The 16,069-nt window shown below is 45.1% G+C and overlaps 1 protein-coding gene across 2 annotated transcripts in view; it reads right to left on the reverse strand.

Annotated features, from left to right (window-relative positions):
* Nucleotides 1-9,403: 9,403 nt before the first annotated feature.
* The window catches only part of LOC121681844 (E3 ubiquitin-protein ligase RNF166), a 33,049-nt gene continuing 26,383 nt past the window's right edge, over nucleotides 9,404-16,069 (reverse strand). Inside the window, exons 5-7 of one of the 2 annotated variants that reach the window (XM_042061790.1) lie at nucleotides 15,503-15,610; nucleotides 14,127-14,237; nucleotides 9,404-13,975 (exon numbers count right to left, since the gene is read on the reverse strand). In XM_042061790.1, the coding sequence (XP_041917724.1) occupies nucleotides 14,163-14,237; nucleotides 15,503-15,610 (183 nt within the window). In that variant the 3' untranslated portion in view covers nucleotides 9,404-13,975; nucleotides 14,127-14,162. The remainder of the gene's footprint in view (nucleotides 13,976-14,126; nucleotides 14,238-15,502; nucleotides 15,611-16,069) is intronic. The other variant, XM_042061791.1, reaches the window with a different exon arrangement.

Here is a 16,069-nt window from a genome sequence, read left to right on the forward strand (position 1 = left end):
ATCTGGCTTGCCTGGTGTCCCTTTAAAGACCCCCTATGCAACATTTTCAACTTAATAAAACCGTTTAGAGATCATTGTGATAGTTAAAGGGACCCAAATAAAACCGTTTAGAGATCATTGTGATGGTTAAAGGGACCCTATGCAACATTTTCAACTTAATAAAACCGTTTAGAGATCATTGTGATAGTTAAAGGGACCCAAATAAAACCGCTTAGAGATCATTGTGATGGTTAAAGGGACCCTATGCAACATTTTCAACTTAATAAAACCGTTTAGAGATCATTGTGATAGTTAAAGGGACCCAAATAAAACCGTTTAGAGATCATTGTGATAGTTAAAGGAGAATTCCGGTGTGATATTGACCTAAAGTGTATTGAAACATGATACCGAGTGTGAACGTATGTCTCATAGCCCATCTCGACTTGTCCCCTGCACTCCAAAATCTGGCGCTAGTTAGCCGATGCTACCAACAACGTTTTCAGTAGTGGTGCTTCGGCATCGGGCTAGCCATGCAAATAAATCACTGTTTTACACCCATTTACGAGGCTCAATGTATCTCCACACTTAATTCAGTGGAAATGCATGGATTCCAGTTTCTTCCAGTAGCAGCAACTGGAATCCATGCATTTCCACTGAATTATTTTTGGAATCTGATCCCTTATCATAGCTGTTCATTCTTACTCGTTGCTCGACTTATCGTGACTAAATTCAAGATGGCTGCAAACGCTAAACTTCGTGAAGATACTGTCTGTATAAATCGTCTTGTAAGTAAACTACCAGTGCTTTTTCAAAGTTCTCAATGTCTCGTTTTAAATGTCAGGGCCCTCGGAAGTCTACCAATGAAGTGTGGAGATACATTGAGCCTCGTAAATGGGTGTAAAACAGTGATTTATTTGCATGGCTAGCCCGATGCCGAAGCACCACTATTGAAAAAGATGTTGGTAGCATCGGCTAACTAGCGCCAGATTTTGGAGTGCAGGGGACAAGCCGAGATGGGCTATGAGACATACGTTCACACTCGGTATCATGTTTCGATACACTTTAGGTCAATATCACACCGGAATTCTCCTTTAAAGGGACCCTATGCAGTTTTGGCCCTTTTTGTTTTCTCGCTTCTCTGCAGAGCGCCCCCTACAGGTTCAGAGTAGATATTTTACGACACTCCTCGCTCAGTCAGTCTGCCGTTTCCTCCTTCACTGTTCCCCCGACAACGGTTCACTCACTTTCTGCTTCTTTTCGCCGACTCTGCCATGACGAATGTCTGAGAAACTCCATCACTACCTTGTTCTAGCCATACACAGTAAAAGATTCTAGCCGGTACGTGGCGTGTATGTGTGTAGTGCCGTAAAGCAATTTGTTACATTGCGAGTCCACAAGACTTTCTGACTCTAAGGCCGGCGGCTCGCCAGACCAAAGTTGCAAGGCTGTTTTTTTCACTCACAGACGCTCATGAGACGGCCACCATTCAACCAGGAAAAAGTCATAAAACAATCCCAATGTCTCCGAAGCTGTTTAGTTAAGGTAAATTAAGCTAAAAAAAACTGCATAATTCCCCTTTAAATTCCCTGTTGTGCAAGATCTGCACTAGCATCCCAGCATTGTCTGAATCAGGAAGTCCCGTGAGAAGAGAGAACGAGCGAGAAACAAAATGCTTCTCATGCCAGCTATTCCATTGATCCAGGATACTGTGCATCCTGATAAAGTTCCCTTGGCCTTTGGAATTAAAATAACCCCACATCATCACATACCTTCACCATACCTAGAGATTGGCATGGTTTTATTTCAGTTAGCCTAATAGCTGGTTTGATTTGCATTGAGAGATGATCTTATGGAAAGTACCCCATGCCAATCTCTAGGTATGGTGAAGGATATGTGATGATGTGGGGCTAAGAGGTCTCTTTGGTCATTTCGCTAGCTCTGCCATGATAAATATCTCTTTTATATTTATATATACTTATAGCTATCTGGCATGGCTAACTGGTGCTTGAGGGGGGCATGTGTATGTCCAGAGAATTTTAAAAATAAAAATCTGCCTGCCTCTATGGGAATTTAACATGGAGTTGTGTATACTTATGCCCCCTGTTTTTTTTATTTTTAAATGAAGAACATTTATTTATTTATGATGCATTATTCATTCACAAAGAAAATTGGTGTCCTCAAAGGTTGGATTTTTTAATTAAGACATTAAGATCAATTTCCAAAGGATGATTTTTTGTTATTCCTCTTTTTAGTCAACTTTGTATACGCACATACTTTGGTAAATGTATGAGCACAACTGTACGAGGACACCCAAAGCTAGCAAACCTCAAATAGGCCAACCAAGCCTTTGAGATATCCATTTCCTATTTCAGCTTATCTTAGCAGGTGACTGTTTATTATCTGCACTTTAACTATTCCGTCTGTGAGCGCTCTAGTTTACAGTATGTGGTCACTGGCACAACACGCGCAGGTTGGCGCCCTTTTAGAGAGCATGGAGTGCAACTGAGAGGGTGAGGGCGAGAGGGTGAGCTCCGCCCAGGCGATGTCCATCCAGCCTCCGGCCCCTCTAGTGGACGCCTGTCCAGGCAGCAGGCCAGCACTGGGGGACCCTGCAGCACAGGCCTCACTTTTCTGCTGTTAATTAATCTGTCTTTCTGAAGGGCAGCTGGTGGTGGCAGGGAGGAGCTCTCTCTCTTTCTTTCTCTGTCTTTCTCTCTCTCTCTCTCTCTCTCCCTCCCTGTCTCTCACTCTCTCTTTCTCCTTTTCTCTCGCAGGCACACAAGGGGGAATGTTACGAGTCTAAATAAAACCCACAATGTTTTCCATTTGTAGCGGCACATGGAAAAAATTCATATTACACATATCTGTTTATTGGCAGGTGGAAGGGGCAGTGAGATGCATGCCAGTATGGCGCCTCGCCAGACTCCAGGCTTCAGGGGGCTCAGATTCATATACAGCGGAGGTGTGTGTGTGTGTGTGTGTGTGTGTGTGTGTGTGTGTGTGTGTGTGTGTGTTTCCAGTTGCTCAGCTCAAGTGGAGCAGCTGAGTGTGGTCCCCAGGGTGCAGGGCCCATTCACTGCGGTCGAGGATCACTGCTTTTCTCAGGCAAAATCCCAACCATCCCTGGTATGCCCCAGGTTCTTGAAATACACACGGGCTGGAGCCACTGGCCACTCGGCCGTCTGAGCGCAGCGGAGAGCAGGGAGCGGCCGCAGGTGCCGTTTGTCAAAAGGATGTGATGATGGCCACATGTCATAGTGCCCATTACCTGTCTTTTTGTTTTCAAAGTGCCTGGAGACACAATCGAACACACGGAAAGGTTTCATCATCCCGCTGAGTATAAACACACTTATATATATCAAATTTTTTTAGAAAACAAAAGTTTGATTATAAACAAGTGTGTGGTAACATGGATTAACAGTGAGTACGATAAAAACTTAGATGTCTCAGACGTGGCCTCACACTGGGAAGAAACAGTGGTGCCTTGGCATCCGAAGGCCCCTAACCGTGGGGCACCCAGACCCTGCAAGCCGGCCCGTCTGGGACCTTGAGGGGCCAGAGGTCTGGCACCGTCAGAGAGACGGAGGCCTCAAGGCCAGCACATAGCTCCTCATATTCTCCCTGGAGCCTCCCGTGGCCATCCTTCACCTTTCTGACAGACTAAACTTACCCCTAATGCCATACCACAGACTAGAAGCCCCCACCACACACACACACACACACACACACACACACACACAGATGCACACACACACAGATGCACACACATACACACACACACACACACAGTCAATAGGCCAGCTCCTGCTCAACAGGGCTCAACAAATCAGCAACTTGTTATCAAACATATTCACTAGAAGTAGATATATTACGTAATGTCTTCAGTGAGCAGGATTAGCATGGAAATGGTAAATTAGCACATTACAATGTAGCTTACATTGTAATGGGGCCTACACGCTAGTTGACAATGGGCAGTTGTTACTGTATGCGTAGTGCAATTTTTTTCCGCCCACAGAGGCAACACAAAGCGACCCAACAGGACAACAGACAGTCAGCATCATGGTGTGTGCATTGAAGTGGGCTAGGTGCGCGTTCGCCAGCATTTAGACAGAGAGAGGGTGCGGTGCGGGACGCCCCTCCACTCTCAGATGTGATCTTGACCTCGTCTCCAAGCCGAGCGAGCTCCGTGACGTCTCCATCAGCTGACGCCGCACCTCCTAACTATAGCCCCTGTGACTCCACAAAAGAAGCCCTTGGTGCTATAAATACCCTGTAGCCAGGGCGAGATTGGCATGTGCCCACTGCCCAACACTGCAGCCGACGGGTCAGAAATAGGGTCCGGGGGGCTATTTCTGACTAAGCGGCAGGCGCTGGGGCAGGGGCCTAAAGCCCCCCAGCTTTAACTGGCAGCGGGACTTCCAATTCCTTTCCCTCTTCGACTCCTGGAACGGGCAAGTGGAACCAAGAGAGTTTCCAATGCCCCACCACCACCACCACCACCACCACCACCACCCTGCCAACGCCTTACTCATCCAACCCTCTTGCCTCTTGCACCATCCACTCCCTGCCCTCGACCCCCATCCGAGCTTGTAGAGTCCCTCCCTCTCTCTCTGTTTCCACAGAGAACACCTGTGATCTGTTTTCCGGCCGGGAAAAACCATATAGCCACAGAGCTGGCCAGGCCATCTCCAAACGAGACGCCCCCTCCCTTCTCCCAGCTGCTGGGGATTTCTTCCACATTGCCTGGCCATCATTCTTCCAAAAACACATTGATAGCTGGACGAGATGCCCGTGAAATCCCCGAGGGGAAATCACTGCCTGGTGGGTCACAGGGTTCTCCACTGGTCACTGTCACACTTAGTTTGTGAATGGTTTGGTATGTGATGAGGAAAGATCTGAAATCAGTAGCTTTGGCTGGATAAGGTTGCATGAAACTGCATAGGGTTGGTCAACCAGATCTCAAAATATCATTGATTATGTCTTCAAAATATTGTTTTTAATTTCATTTGCATGTTCACACATTCATAATCCTTACATACAAGTAGCCAGTCCAGAATGTAGTTTAAAAGTGTATATGAGATATCTCTTCCCAGAGATATAACCCCTATGCAGCTATGTCCAAAAACACAATCTCTCAGTCAATGCCAAACTCCAATGTTAAGCTGTCATCACTTTGCACCCTCGATTGACGTTTACCACAGTAGCCTAAATATGTACGGATTCTTTGAACTCTTTTGAACACAGATCCTCTGTTTATAAGGCCATAGCATACATGCACTGTTTGTACAACTGGACAGGAGCACGCAAAATGACTCAATCATTCAATCTCTATGGACGAAATTCTCGCTTGTCCCACCGGCAAACGCGCTGAGACCAGGTCTCGGGGGGCCCCTAGCGGCTCGGGCTCCAAGCAGTTGCCTGCCTTGCCTGTTGACAAGGTGCGCCTCTGGTCATAGGAACAGATATTTTTTGCGTGGAGAATACTCATTTACCCTTACAAAATGTAAGAACCAGTTATTACTGACATTTGTCGCATTAATAACTGAGATCTTGTCTCTTTAGTAAGTTATTAAATTAAACCATCATCAAGATTTTTGGAAACACTTGCCTTTAAACTTCAAACTTACTTTACTTAAAATTGGATAATTACTCAAGTTCAAACTATTCCATTCCATTATTGATTATTAATTATGTTTAGGCATGTTATTTCATTTCACCTGCCAAAGAATGTGGAAGGAGTAGATGCCAATTTGTATTTTAATACCGGTAATACCTGTCAAGTATACAAACACAACATCTTTGTAGTAGTATTCTTAAGTATTCTTAAGATTCATGCTCAACCAGTAGGTCAAAGTTGATGTTTTCCCAGCACACTGGCCAATAGGTCTACTGGGAGCGTCTGTTTATCGCCTTAGCAATGTAACCAAAGCATACTGTAAATGTAAAAATAATCAATAGGTTCAGGCTAAAGTGGATAACTGACATGGCCATTTCTGGGATATTAATACAATGTATGGGGCCTATAAATACGGCATAACCTGTTTATAAAAAGATTGTCCTCTGCTCTATTGCGTAGCGGCATCTCACTACTACCTCCAGTTACCACTTTTAGGACCCGCAAAGACAAAGTTGGGCCTATTTTTAGTGCTTTCCAGCGGATGCTATCTGGTTTGGGAGCATGCATGTGTGGGGTGGGAGTTGGGGGGAGTATTTTAATGGACGACCTCCGGGTAGCCTTGTGCTGATTCAGATTTGTGAAATATTTTCCACAGTGAGTGTGGAAGCCGCATATAAATATGGAGAGCTGGCCGCTTGCTGACACACGGCGTATGAGTGGTATGCGCTGCACTTGTTACCCAAACCTCAACACTATGCGCCCGAAGGTGGGGGTAGCGGGCGGGTGTGGGGTGGTTATATCCGTCCACTTGTTGTGGAAACTCGGGCCGGGGGGAACAGGTGCACAGCTCGCTAACATTTAGAGGCTGCTTCCAATCATCCGCTGTCCCCGCCCTATTTTCCACACAACACCGCTGTCGGCTTGATTTGCTCTGAGGCGGCAGCGGTGGCGGCAGGTTCCTGCTGGCCTGCTCCGTTTGCTTTCCAAGTCCTGACCTTTCACCCCAAAGGTCAAATGGCATGTCCAGTTGGGATGTACAGATGTACAGCGCTGGCTTGTGCAGTCTGCACCATGACACCCGAAACACTTTCACTTTAACCCCCAAAGCAGCACTCTAAAGTCATACCACTCCTTTAGTCTGTTGACCACATTATTGTTGTTCACTTTCACAATATGGCTGCTGTCTGTTTTCATTAAGTTACATGACAGAAAACTGTCTGCTACCTTGACTGGCACTTCTTTGATTTAACAGAACAAAAAGATGGCACATGATGACATGAGATACTTAAGACTTAATGACATATACCGGTAAATGTGGGCTGGTGTAGACAGGAAGATGTTCAAAAACTGTCCAGGGGGTGAGGGTGGGTGTGGGTCAGAGTAGTTCACAGCATAGGATCTCATTCATAATCTCTGTCCAGGGGGTGGAAGGATGGGTGAGGGTCAGAGTAGTTCACAGCATAGCATCTCATTCATAATCTCTGATTATTTTCATGAGAGTCCCTGCGTCCCTTGATTACAGAACCGTTGGCTTTAATCCGATGCATTTGAACAATGTATTATCTAAAATAAGTCACAAACTGCAGACATGCTCATACACACTCTCGTAGCTGCCAAGACATTTGAGAATTACTTCACCAGAGAGCTCATCAGCTTGAGAAGTGTCCTTCCCTCTCCTCACCTTCTTGCTCTCCCCACGTCTGAAGGTTTCAGTGTGTCCACACACTGGCCAAGCGTCCATGACAGCGATGAGAAAGGCCTGTCAGCTCCGTGGTTCCCAGGCCCTGGTCAGCGTCGCTGGGGATGGGGATGGGGTCGGGATGAATGGGATCTGAGAGGACCGGGACACAAGAGGGGAGAGAATGTGCTAGAATGCGCTGGCGGTGGGGAGGTGACCCTCCAGAACGCTGGACTGAATGTCCTGCACTTTTACACACACATACACACACACACACACACAGACATTCCTGCTCATTAGATGGGGGAGAACAGGGTTAAGGATGCCTGAGGGCTCGTAAGTGATTTTGCTCCACAGTCTTCACTGTCATTTCTTTTTTTTGTATTGATTGCAAAGGTAGTGTTTATTGTTACACTAACGTCTCCTATTGCACGGTAGCCTGAATGTTATCCCTTATTGTCAGTCGATTTGGATAAGAGCATCAGCTAAATGAATACAATAATTGTACAAGAAATGAATGTTATCACAGACTACTGACTACACTACTGACTAATCACTGACCAACATTGTTACTAATTTCACACTCTGTCCGTTTCACTTGGCTGAACTCTAGCAAATCATCACAATGGTCAGTGGTGCTGCCACTGAAATTAGCGACATCTCCCTGTTGCCACTTTTATGGCTGGGGGGGTGGAGGGTGGGAGGAAATCGTTAAAAGCATGAATAGAGCTCTCTAGACGTACTAAGCTTTTTAAGCTCTCTGAAAGGCCTTTCAAACACGTATGTATACACTAGAACACCTTGAGAACCCAAATAAAGGCTGTTCTCCCCGCACTGAAGGTCAGAGAGGGCACCCTTCACACCTTGTAACAACTGGTAATTGAGCTCTTGGGGATATGGTGGAGTGGCTGAGACGCCCAAACGTCCTTTCAGCAGCCACCCCAGCTCTGACCTGGGCTCTGCCAACACCTGCTTTCAGCTCGCTAGGCCTGCTCTCCTGCCTGTCTGTCTCAGTGTGCATCTATGCAGTAGTCTTCTACACAGGGTATAAACCAAATGGAGGTGCTGGGAAGTGACGGTTGAGGAAAAACACAAACTTCACTGAGCCCTTTAGAACCCACCATGTCTGAGTGAGCAGCCCTGGAGCACAGCAGTGCCGGGAGAGCAGAGCCAGTGTGGCCACAAAAGGGGGTGGGGGCAATGCTGTCAACATGAACCCCTCTCCTCTCAACACACACACCGACACACACACACACACACACAAACCCAGCCAAGGCCTCCTTCCCTCCCCACCTCCTACGTTGTTCTTCAGTCCTTGGCATTTGTCACGTTGTGAGTTCTCCAATGGGGGAGCATCGCTGCAGGTGCTGGTCTTGACTGTTGTGGCAGGTTGGGAGAAGCCTGCATGCTTTCCCCACTGGCGCTGGTCACCCCGGCGCTGCAGTGTTGTGTGTCCCCCCCGCGAGAGCCCTGGTGCCTTCCAGTGCCCGGCACCTCCAAAGACGTGGGTCACCCCAGCAACGGCAATTGTTTACGGGCCCCATTGGATCCACGGCGGGGCTTAGGTGCCCCCATTCTCCTCTGAAAAGAAGACTCCCACTAGAGGCGATTGTAAGGGCCCTATTCAGCGCTGGTAATTAAGCCTCACTCCAGCCAGAGAGTACTAAACCTCACACATCTGTCTCCCTCCTCCAGTACACACACAGCACATGAAAGGCCCCTGTCACTTACAATGACCCAAATACAGTCCGGCAGGTTAATCAAGTTAACGTGCATCGTGACAAAATGTTAGGCTAAACTGATGATTTAGTTATTTGAAACCGATCTGTGTGTAAACTTGAGAAATAAACATTTCCATAATCTTCTGCTTTATTGCTTTACTCACAAGCCAATTACATGTTGTCCAGTGAAATAAATGCTTTTTTGTCTGCATTTAAATGGAGTCCATGGACAGACTGTTAATAACCTCAAAGAAAATACCATTTTCTCATAAACTCTTTATGAAATAAATTGAATGGAAGAGAATGATAATAATTAAAAAAATGGATGATGGGTTATACAGAGATGTTTTTTTTCTTTTCAGAAATAATGGTTGATTAAAACCAATTAGAAAAACACATTTGAATAGGTTGGGATGCGTCAGTGTTTTTATTGAAGGAAAAAAATCTGCTACAAATACATCAGTAAAGTATCTTATTAAACCTCAAACAGCGTTACAACTTCAAAAATCCACATTATTGTTCATATCAGAATCATTTCAGCATCAGTCCTCATTGCTATTACTGTTATTACCATTATTACTTATTGATGCATAATCACATGGAGCTCAACACACACACATACACACACGCATACACACACGCATACACACACAGGTCCGCATCAGCCACAGGGGTTGTTAGAAACAGGCAACTTGCTGTAGCATTGCCAGTGAAACTCAAGGGCCCCATAAACTTTTTACCAAAAGACATCATCATCATCAGCATCATCATCATCCTCACCCCCACACAGCCTTCAGCCATGGCACAGAGAACTGGTGAGGAAGGTCAGGCTGCTTTGTTTGACAGCAATGGCCGGGACATCACAGACCTAACGCCGGACTGCCGTGAATGACATCATGGCTTTGAGTTTAACAAACCCAGGGCTGTCTTTTCAGGCTAAAGTATCCCAAATGTACTCTGGTGCCATGCAGGTGTGTCCCTATCTAAAATAGAAATTATGATGCCTTTTCCAGAAAATTCCATTTGGAGTTCAGCATGCTCATAAAATGAATAACATACCAATGGTTTGCAGTGAACAATATTCATGATTGTTAGAACACAATAAGAGCAAAAAATAAAAAATAAATGCACACATTGGGACATTTTTCCAAAAAAACATATTGTAAAAGCATGAATTACAATATCAAAAGTTTTCATTTTATGCTACCGCGGTGCACATGAATATCACTTAAAATATAATAGGAATACAACATTACTCAGATAAAATGGATGATTTTTTCAATGAAATGGGAAAATTATAACTTTTTAATGTGGGCAAAATCAAAACCTGACCATCATTTTAAGCCATTGTGAAGTTGGGACACCATGTAACATTTAAATACTGTTTATCGATATCAATTTAATGCTTAAACGGTTCAGTTCCCCCATCTGACTTGAGACTTGAATAAATGTCACAATACTGATCACCACTTTTCCCCTCAACAATAAAAACATGTACATGTTAAGACACCTCTATATTCAGCATTATATTTCCTCTTAATTCTTTTTTAATTACCATTCCAAAATACTCAATTTCTTTCAGATTGCCTAAGGAAAACAACCATATGCAGATACAACGTATCTTGCAATGACCCAAAACATTTGTCTGATGTCTCACAAAGATTTCACCTTCAATCTACATGAAAACAAAATCACTGGACAAACACGTTCAAATCCATTGTCATACATACACACACATTCCCTCTCTCTGCTTGAGTGAACACAGGGAAACAAATGTCCTACTAGTCCTTTTTGAGATGATCATGAAACATCTCCACTGCTATCGCCAACCAGTGGAAGATAGTAGACCATCCCTGGAAACCCACATCACTGAAAAGTGTTTCTATTTGTCTGTTTTCAAACTAAATGTTTAGAAAACATTCGGAACTACATTTTTTTTAAACAAATTCTGTTATTATTACTATTCCCTCTGAAAAAAAAGAGGTACCCAAAACTGTCACTGGACAACATCCTTTAAGCTTTAAGACCATAATGAAATTTGTGGCTAGGATGGTGTCCAGCTCCAGACTGTGGAGGTGGCCAGATCAGGGTGGACGCACCTTACTAGGACCACGATCACATAAGTGATCAAAGTAGATACCAATTGTACGTCGTTTCAGTCGCACATGACGAGACTCAACAAAACAGCTTATATATAGTATATGTGTATATATCATATGCATGTAAGCAAACAGGTACAGCCCTTTCAAAAGGTCCCCAAATCATTCACAACATAAGAGGCATACAGTAAGTCATAAAAGCAAACCGATATTCCAACCACTTTCTCTACCTCTCATACACACAGACATGGACACAGACACAGACACAGACACAGACAGACACAGACACACTTTCATTACTGTGCTTTCCAGAAATTTCACAAACAGCTCACAATGCTTTAAAGTGACAGGTTCAGAAGTGGTTAAAGGATGTGGACAGGTGAAGGTGAGAGGCCTTAGAGACTGCCGCAGAGTACATTCATCCCTCTTTTAACAGCAATGACTACAACTGACACACACCTGATAACTAACACACACATCCTGTTGCCAAAAGTCCTGCTTTCAAACGCACACATATGTTGATCAAACTTAAGATCCTGTGCAGTGAAGTAAGACGTCTCATATCTGCCAAGTAACAGGGAAAGTTTTAATCTCAACAACCTGTTGAAGTCAAGACGGCATACATTATCAAAGATATTCAGAGTGTGTCTGTTTCTTGAGTCACAAAACACTGAAACCCCCTTTCTCGACTCTTACATCTCAAGCCACTTACCAAAATACAACACCCAGGTTTATTTTGCCAATACCACATGTTACATCATCCATCAGACATCTAAACTGTAGACTTAAGCAGCAAAAAGATCAATATACAAATGCTTATGTTCACTTATATACAACCACCAAGCGCTTAATTCAAAAGACCCTTTCACTTCCTTTGCAGAGCTCAATGAGGACACTGTGCATGCGATTGACTTACAGAACTGAGTCTGGCCACTACACATGCAGGCTCTTGATTAAGAAAGTAGGACAAAGTAAATGAACACAAACATCAAACAGCGCATGACACTGAGCTCAAAGCAGCCTTGCAGCACCTGCAGACTAATATCTGGACCAACGCTGACCTCTTGTGGCGCAATGTGGCCATGCACACTCCAACAGTGCCACTACCTGTCTTACACCTGTGTGGCAGTCAGACTTCCCTTCAAAGGGTACATAAAAAGGTGAAACCAACACATCCCCAAGTGGTTAAAGACATGATTTTTACGCTCTTGTTATTAGTGCACCATTTTTTAAACTGAAATGTTTTCCAAAAATATATACTTTTTTATCTTTATCTGATGCTTTGTAAAAAATATTATTGTAGCAAGTTAACCAGGTAACAGCAGAAGTGAAGATTCAATGCAAGTACTAGAATTCTGTTAGTAAACTAGAAAATAAGAATGATACTAGACACTTGGTTCATGTAGTAAAAACAGTGACAAGTGCAAGTATTCACAAGGATGTGGATTAGAAAACTGTGGGTGACAGAGGAGGTGGGGACGATCCATTGGTTGCTTTTGGGATGCTGTATGATGTGATCACAGCTGGAGGTGATCATGTCGATCATCACGATCTGTGCTCTATTGGTTGTGCCTGGTGCCGTTAGCTTCCACACTCTCTGAACAGGGAAGCTGATCACTATCTACAGCATGCCGTGGCTTACGGCAGCAAAAGAGGAAAAAAAAGTCAAATCCTGACATGGTAGAACAGTCCGATGAAAATGAGTCTGTTGCCATGGTGCTAATTTGTTTCCAATGATCGTGAGCTGTAAATGTGAGCTTCAACACTCACAATGTCTTGTGATAAATGGCTGGGTGACATAAAACAACACAAAGAACAAAAAAAAAAATAATCAAAATGCCAGATCCTGATCCATCAACCGCACAACTTCAGACCAGCACTCTCTCAGCTTCTACTTCAGCTTCAACAGATATTGTGCCGCCTGTCTACATGAAATCTAGAGCAGAGAGAGAAAACAAGCGAAAAGGGGAACATGATGGAAGAAGAGGAGAACAGGGTTGGTTTTGCACACGCGTGGCACAAATGGATGTTTTTTTTTTTTTTTTCCATTAAAGTCAAGAACAGGAACTTCAGTCCTCATGCTATATTTGCAGCAATGGTTGTGACTCACCCTAATCTCACTTCATCATCACACACACACACACACACACACACACACACACGCACACACACACACACACACACACACACACGCACACGCACACGCACACACACACTCACACACTCACACACACTCACACACACTCACACACACACACTCTCACACACACACACACACACACACACACACACACACAGGGGTTGATATCCAGGAGCACCTCCCATTGTGAAGCATGAGGGTGATGAGGTCTGGGTCTATGCCTTGACACTTGTTCATGAAACTGCTGGGGTGGAGGGCAAGGAGGGGCGGGGGGGGGGTGGGTCAGTGGCTGTACACTCACCACAAGGGGGCGCCAAAACACCCATAAGTTTCAGAGGGGGTTGCAGCATGACTGCATTGAGTATAACTCCATAAGTTGTGTAAGTCTCCACCCAATAAGTAAGACAGAGAAAGAGCGATAGATAGAGAGAGAGAGAGAGAGAGAGAGAGATAGAGAGAGAGAGAGAGAGAGAGAGAGAGAGAGAGAGAGAGAGAGAGAGAGAGAGAGAGAGAGAGAGAGAGAGAGAGAGAGAGAGAGAGAGAGAGAGAGAGAGAGAGAGAGAGAGTGGCGGAGGAGGAAGAAGAAGAGAAGGATTTGTCCAGCGGTGCTGATGTGAAGAGGGGCGGCCATGTTGACAGGCCATGTTGACGTGGGGATGCCAGAGGCCCGCAGGGTCAGTTCTCTGCAAGCGAAAGGGCCAGGGCTGCTTGCAGTGCGGCCTCCTCGTCAATACTGTAGTCCTGTGAATGCACAAGAGGTCAGAGGTCAGACAGTCAGCTGTTACACCCTCCTCAACTTAACACTAGCTCTCCTCAACTTAACACTAGGCTCTCCTTAACTTAACACTATCTCTCCTCAACTTAATACTCTTTCAACTTAACACACACTCACCTCACTCTCCTCAGCTTAACACACACCTTCCTAAACTTAACACCCATTCTCCTCAACATAACACTCGGCCAGGGCTGCCTGCAGTGCGGCTTCCTCGTCAATACTGTAATCCTGTGGATGCACAAGAGGTCAGAGGTCAACCAGTCAGCTGTTACACCCTCCTCAACTCAACACTCACTCCCCTCAACTCAACACTCGCTCCCCTCAACTCAACACTCGCTCCCCTCAACTCAACACTCGCTCCCCTCAACTCAACACTCGCTCCCCTCAACTCAACATCAACACTCACTCCCCTCAACACACGCTTTCCTCAACTTAACACACTCTACTTTCCTTAACATACACTCACTCCCCTCAACTCAACACTCGCTCCCCTCAACTCAACACTCGCTCCCGTCAACTCAACACTCGCTCCCCTCAACTCAACACTCGCTCCCCTCAACTCAACACTCACTCCCCTCAACTCAACACTCACTCCCCTCAACTCAACACACGCTTTCCTCAACTCAACACACGCTTTCCTCAACTTAACACACTCTACTTTCTTAACATACACTCACTCCCCTCAACTCAACACTCACCTCAACTCAACACTCACTCCCCTCAACTCAACACACGCTTTCCTCAACTTAACACACTCTACTTTCCTTAACATACACTTTTCTCAACTTAACACATACTCTCCTCACTCTCCTCAACTTAATACACACTCTTCTAAATTGAACATTCTCCAAGTCTAAATCTGTATGGCAGAGTTCATATGACAACAGAAGTAAAAAATCTTGAGTGATAGAATAATAAAGGAAGAGACTATATCCTACACAATGTACTGTACTCTGTATTTGAAGCTAAAAATGAAATGTGGCTCTTAATTATTTATGTCTTGCTAAACTATTCAGAAGAGCCGGGTCCTGAGATGCGGAACAAAAGCTTCTCTGATGGCAGAGAGCAGAGGGTTAGCTAAAAAGGCTTTTGGAAATGAGGCATGAGCTGAAACCGATAGGAACTTAGAATGATGGCACAGCCTCCAGGAAGAAGGCAGCTCAGACTTGCAAATGCCCAAAGTCATCCATTTCACACTGTAGGGGCTGGAGAGAAACACTGACTGAGTGCCACACTAGTGCAACACATTCACTAGCTGAGACTACACAAGAAAAGTATTTTGAAGGGTAATTTTTCTTTCCAAATGGGAGAAGGTCTAAAAAGGTCGGACATTTTTTCACCTAGACACCCTGCCAGAACATATAGTTTTGTGAAAAATCACTCTCTTAAGAGAGCATGTTGTTCACTGTTGGGGGAAAAATATAATCTTCCTCCACTTAAATGACAATGTTTCTAAACCAGTAACATAAACAACAACAACAACAACAACTCACCACAAACGTGTCGTAGGAGAACTTGTGCCGGTGGAGGAGGTGCTGCAGGAAGTTGGAACTCTTGTAGCTGGGGTCACCCCACGGCATGGCGGAGCAGACGGGACACACCTGCAGCAGGAACAGGACCAATCAATCCCTCAGACTCCACACACACACACACACACACACCTGCAGCAGGAACAGGACCAATCAATCCCTCAGACTCCACACACACACACACACACACACACACACACACACACCTGCAGCAGGAACAGGACCAATCAATCCCTCAGACTCCACACACACACACACACACACACACCTGCAGCAGGAACAGGACCAATCAATCCCTCAGACTCCACACACACACACACACACACACACACACCTGCAGCAGGAACAGGACCAATCAATCCCTCAGACTCCACACACACACACACACCTGCAGCAGGAACAGGACCAATCAATCCCTCAGACTCCACACACACACACACACCTGCAGCAGGAACAGGACCAATCAATCCCTCAGACTCCACACACACACACACACACACACACACACACCTGCAGCAGGAACAGGACCAA

This window comes from Alosa sapidissima, chromosome 14 (assembly GCF_018492685.1).
Source record: "Alosa sapidissima isolate fAloSap1 chromosome 14, fAloSap1.pri, whole genome shotgun sequence".
In the NCBI taxonomy this organism is placed as follows: Eukaryota; Metazoa; Chordata; class Actinopteri; order Clupeiformes; family Clupeidae; genus Alosa; species Alosa sapidissima.